The 6,056-nt window shown below is 34.6% G+C and overlaps 1 protein-coding gene across 2 annotated transcripts; it reads left to right on the top strand.

The window, feature by feature from the left end:
* The first annotated feature begins 932 nt into the window (after positions 1 to 932).
* On the top strand, positions 933 to 5,839 carry LOC146624039 (transmembrane 4 L6 family member 4-like). Of its 2 annotated transcripts, XM_085363628.1 has the most exons (4): positions 933 to 1,223; positions 1,589 to 1,654; positions 5,040 to 5,179; positions 5,264 to 5,836. In XM_085363628.1, the coding sequence occupies exons 1-4, from the start codon at positions 1,047 to 1,049 to the stop codon at positions 5,460 to 5,462; spliced, it is 582 nt and encodes a 193-aa protein (XP_085219754.1). In that variant the 5' UTR covers positions 933 to 1,046; the 3' UTR covers positions 5,463 to 5,836. The 2 variants fall into 2 exon arrangements, with proteins under 2 accessions (XP_085219754.1, XP_085219755.1); XM_085363629.1 differs by lacking the exon at positions 1,589 to 1,654 and having other exon boundaries at positions 5,264 to 5,839.
* Positions 5,840 to 6,056: the final 217 nt, after the last annotated feature.

Genomic DNA, 6,056 nt, shown 5'->3' with positions numbered 1-6,056 from the left:
TTTTCTTAGCAGGTATGCAGTGTACCTGGTGTACTAATTGAAATTTACTGACAGAAACATCCAAACCGAGACACATCTATAGTTTGATGACATTGTAAAGCAGTGTAGTCGTTGTCTTCATTAGTTTTTTTATGATAAGTCATCAAAAGTAACACAGGGAGAAATCCTGTTTGCAGATGGGGACTTCATCACTTCACATACCAATATATTGTGCATTAATATGATTTTATGTATTTCTGATGCTTCTCTTCTGCTTTTAAAAAGAATAATCAGTCAAAATACAATCTAGGACACACAAACATTACTGTTCTTCAGGTGAGGGAGGTACTCCTGGGCTTATAATTACAACTTTTACAAGGGTTAAGAAGCCTGATTCACTCTATGTGTTGTTTGGAGGATTCTTTTTGGGCAGGAGGCGCTCTGCTTATTCTCTTTCATTTTAAATTTCAGCTCGCCAGAATGTTTGATGAGTGTTTAACCAAGCACAAAGTGACCGTGCCAGTGACATATTGATCTTTCTTCCACTTTGTGTGTTGCTATAGCAGCAGCAAAGCAAAGTCCAGCTGTGCTTTGATCATACAATACAGCATATCCCCAGGATGTCTTACACTGGTTTTAAATTTCTCTCTGACACTAATAATCTTGGCTGTTTTACATTCCAACAACATACAAGAAACACAGTTGTATTTAATCCTAAAACAGTCTTGGAGTCTCGTTAGTTGTGGCATCATTAGTACCACCATGTGTCACTAAGGTGACCAACAGAAATTAACAGAAATTTGGGGTTATCTTATCATGCCGACTCCAACTGTCGAACAGAGCAAGCATGAGTCAGACACACTTCCGCAGCCTGTCCCAGACCCTTTTTTCCTTTGCTATTGCCCTGTCACCACACACCCCACACCCTAACCTCCCTCCCACTTATGAATTTATCTTCCCAGTATGAATCCCCAGTCACATTGGAGTGGAGCCTCTTTCTATAAAGGGCGATTAGCATCCGAGCTCAAACTTTGCTACCAAGTTAGTAACTTTCTCCATCTGCAGACATGTGCACTGGAAAATGTTCCCGCTGCATTGCTATTACTCTGTACCCACTAGTAGTCATATCTATCATCTGTAACATCGTGCTGTTCTTCCCTGATGGGAACGTCACCTATGACAAAGACGGACATATTACCGAGGAGGTGAAATACATGGGGGGACTCATTGGAGGGGGCGTACTGGTGAGTGGTCCTCTGTTTTTCAGTGTTTTACTAAAGGATAGAGCTGATTTCTTTTATGAAAATTTGGAGTCTCAGAAAAAAATACACACTTACATATACAGTCTAAAACTGTGTGCATATCTAAATTGAATCCATGTGTTTTCTGAGAATTAGTTTAGTGTTTAAAGATTTGTTTCAGTGTGTTTGACACTCGCATGAGAATCATCTAAACTGGGCGTGAGCAGGGTGCAAAAGTCAGAATTCACTGGTGCGAACTGTTTCTTAAAACATGAATGAAGGCTCATGTTTACATGTTTACAGAGTCTTTTATTCCACTAACGACAGACTGAATATTATGTCCTATCACCTCCTTTGTCCTTCTACAGGTGTTGCTACCAGCACTGTACATTCATTTAACTGGTAAAGAGGGTTGCTATGGAAATCGCTGTGGGGTGAGTCAGACATGAGCACAGTAAGATGCTTCAGGTTAGACAGGCTTGATTAAGTTTAATGATTAACACATTAAATGTAAAGCATCAATATGCATATACACACACATCTCGACTGAAAGGAGATTTGAATCCTGTAAATGTCAGAAAAAGTGTTTGGACTCCCAGTCTTACTGCAACTTATGAGGATCATTCCTGGGATTTGGTACTGTTTGAGTCATTGTGACTAAAATAATGTATTTTGTATAAAAATGAGTCGATGCTACGGCTGCACCAACTCATTTGTAATGAGCAATTTGAATAACTCGATCATAAAAACATGTTTCTAGCATCCAAAACAGGAGCGCTTTTTTTTTAATCGCCATAAAACCTCTACTGGGTCAATACAACTTTGTGGCACTGATGTAGGGCTGTTAGGTTGGATATTTAATTATTATTAACATTAATTATTAACATCTACACCATCATAACATCTTGTTTTAAACCACAGGGCAAACTTCACAATGCTGACATGCTCACTTTTGTTCAGAACAACCACCACACGCTCCTTTAAAGGCGTACAGACACAAACTCACTCATTCACTTAAACATTCAGATTAAAAAAAAAGGAAAGGCACAAAAATAAATACACATGAACATACACACACAAAATCTACTTCATCAGGCGATACAACACTGTCAGACCTTTTTTTTGCCAACTATTAATGTAAGAAAGCCTTTCAAGAAGACACATTATAGGTCATTTTACTTTATGGCCTAGTTTAAATTGTAAGTATACCTTATTTTACTTTACTTTACTTGAGATCATTTATTTATTTTTGCATTAAGAAATGTTTTTCTTTACAAATTTCTTTAAAAAATTACATGTGAATACTATGGGAATGTTTAATTTTGTGAAATTGTATTTATTTAAATTATTAAAAATGTTGCAATTTCTAAAATGAGCAGTTCATTTTAAGATGCCTCTGTTTTCTCTTTTGAATATTTATTATTGCTCATTAATAAGACAAAAGTATTTCTTATCCAATTACAAAATTGATGGAATTATAGATAAAATATTCAATTGCTAAAATAACTGATAGCTGCAGCCCTTCTCAATACATATGTCTTAAAGCTTCTCTTACATTATTCACCCCCCTCTACCGCATAATACAATTATATGAATCCAAAATTACCTATTTTTTTTACAATGATCACTGATGATTTTATTACAAGTATTCTAAAAAAGCCATGACCCGAATCATCTCTGTTCAAGTTCCGTTACCCATGAAAGTTAGAAAAGTCTTAAATAAGTTGACATTTTTCATTTCTGTTGCTTTGCCTTACTTATAATAATCTACACCCAATGTTGTTTTTTTCTTATTATAAATTATATTTTATCATTTTATATTTGTAATGCTGAAAATCTTAACAAGTTGTGTCTCTGAATTCCCTGCAGCCTCCCTTATGCATATGCAGATAATTACTTAACATAATATGTTTATTTCATTTAAAGATTGTTATATGTACACTTTTGGTACCAAACCCAGTAGTAATTGTCCATATACAACCTGTTTAAATGGAAAATAGCTGAAGTGAAAAGATACAATTTCACTTCATGAAAGTAAAAATGTTCTTTATTTTTGTCATTGCTAAGACTGTGCAAACAAATTAAAACTGCAAGTTCTCACTGGTTTGGTACAGGATATGTTACCTGTGTTTTTTTGTTTGTTTTTCAAAATTAACTAAATGAAATAAAACAATATTACAATTATTTCAATGGATTGTTAAATGGAGTAAATAGACAAAAAGGAAAAATCAGAACACTGGACCAAATTTATTTTTATTATAAAAGATATTGATAGAAAGTACATCATATTTCAAAATACATAATGCCTTTTCTTTGATAATACTTTGTGTTAATAAACACACTCTTTAAATATATTTTCAGAGTAAAGTCATAGACATTTAAGCTCTCAGAAAATGTAAATATGACAGTGATTGTACATTTAAAACACTTATAGAGATGTGATATTTGACGCACATCGCGTGTGGAGAATTTAGACAAAATTGTTATATCATAATATCCTGAGGCTGACCAGTTTTCTAATATTTGAACAAGTCCAGTTTCAGCTGAGCTACTTTTTAGATGATCTTACTGTGTTGACACTGAATGGACTGATCCATGTAATTCAATTCAGTTTTATTTATATAGCACCAAATCACAACAACAGTCGCCTCAAGGCGTTTTATATTGTAAGACAGACCCTACAACAACACACACACAGAAAAACCCAACAGGGAAAAACTCCCTTTTAACAGGAAGAAACCTCTGGCAGAGCCAGGCTCAGGGAGGAGTGGCCATCTTCTGCGACTAGTTGAGAGATTTTAATATTATAATAAAGTAACAGATTTTATTAATAGATTTGAATAAAATCAAAACTTAAAGTAGTCCTGTTAATGAACCGTTGTTTCTAAAGTTAAGCTACGATTACACTGTGAAATGTGAGTCTGCTACAGAAATTAAAAAGGTGACCTAACACAGCACCAACCAGTAGCACCTGAGTTAGCTTGCTCTCTGGGTAATATTTACATTTAAGGGAAACAGTATTGTATTTTCTATATATTCATTTTGTTTTCTTTGCACATTAAAAACAAGTGAAAAGTGCAAGCATTTGTCATCTGCCTTGTTACAAGCTCTTTTTTTTTTAGGTAATTTTGACTATATTGTTTTTAATCTGGATAGATTACAAGTGTAGCATTCATTTCATTAAAATTTTTAGCAATAAATATTAATTGAAAACGTTTTTGATCACTAGTTTTGTTCCGTTCACGAACATGGACATGTATTCAACTTGTTATGTATTTATATGATTACTATCACTGTGACCTGTGACCTGAAGGAGAGGTCAGAGGTCAAACATGAAATATTTTAAATCTTTATACTGTATTTTCTATATGCTGACAATACACAGCACAATTGTAAGAATTGTGGTTTCTAAATTATAAAGCTTTCCCCCAATTTTCCGCCAATAAAACATCAATTCGACCTTGAAGACCTTAAAGCCAAATTTTAATGGATTGCTAACATGACCTGACGCTAGGTTTTATCAGAATTCATTTCGAACCTTTTAAGGTATCATGCTTACATACAGAGTGAAATAAACACTAGCAAAACAAACTCTGTGGAGGGAGTAACAGACCTGTTTTAGTATGTTTAGTTTGGCTTGTAGTTAATCTTGATGAATCTACAGTTTATGGGAAAAGCAAACACTGAAAGAAAAATGTCACCAGATGCTTAGTGAGCACCTACAACTACCCGTTTTATTTATCAACAGGATGGAAAAAAAATGTGTCTTTAAACTGTATCATGATTGCATTTGACCTTTATCATTTACTCTCTCTGCAGATGTTCTTATCAATTGCATTTGCTGCAGTGGGTGTTACTGGAGGCCTGTACAGTATAATTGTTGCAGTACTTGGTTTGCAGAATGGGCCTCTCTGCAAAACCGGACTGGTCTGGACAACGCCTTTTAAAGAACTCACAGAGTAAAGCACAGGAGTGACTTCCTCGTGACACATTTCATACGTTTCTCAACTTTTAGTCATTTATAATTCTCCTCTCTTGCACAGTGACAGCCACTACCTGATGGACAAGACATTATGGAGCTTATGCACAGAGCCTAAGAACATTGTGGAGTTCAACCTTGGACTGTTCGGCACTCTGCTGGCCACAAGCTGCCTGCAGGTGATCCTCTGTGCCACACAGATGATCAACGGGCTCTTCGGCTGTCTGTGTGGAACCTGCAATAAGGAAGCTCAGATCGCCTAAAAAATTTATAAATTAAAAAAATAAAAAAGGTAAAAATGATTTACTTCTCAGATTTATGTAGAGACAATTCAGACTTCACCTCTTCTCTCTGGATTATTATGTGGTTATTTTTTTATGTATTCATTAATTCACATAATCTGAGAGTTTCTGACAGTTGATGGGCGCCCCCTGCTGGATGAATGACGATAAACTTCATGTCTGCATAAAACATTCTCTTTGAAGTTGCACCGTTTAATAAAATAACTTTTTATGTATTTAATGCTTCATATATTAACAGAAAACTTAAATATTAAAATGCACAACAATAATTTTAACAGTAGAAATGATTTACACCAATTAGATGGCCAGTTTTAGATAATCTGGTTTAAAACGCTGCAGCTACAGTTATCATACTGCATTTTGTTGTGACGTTTGAATAATTGTGCTTTACAGTCAAAGTAATACAGTAATTACAGTCAAAGGAAAATAAAACAAATCTTACTTTTAATGTAAGCTGCATTAGTACAATAAATATCAGGTTTGATGTACAAACAGTTCTCCATCTTTTGTTAGCATTTCCAGGATAAAATATCTACACTTCTGAATAAAACTGAA

The sequence above is a fragment of the Diplotaxodon limnothrissa genome, linkage group LG10 (assembly GCF_057381915.1).
Source record: "Diplotaxodon limnothrissa isolate DT_005_m linkage group LG10, D_limnothrissa_male_GT1.1, whole genome shotgun sequence".
NCBI classification, from domain to species: domain Eukaryota; kingdom Metazoa; phylum Chordata; class Actinopteri; order Cichliformes; family Cichlidae; genus Diplotaxodon; species Diplotaxodon limnothrissa.
This window is presented reverse-complemented; position numbering and strand designations above follow the sequence as displayed.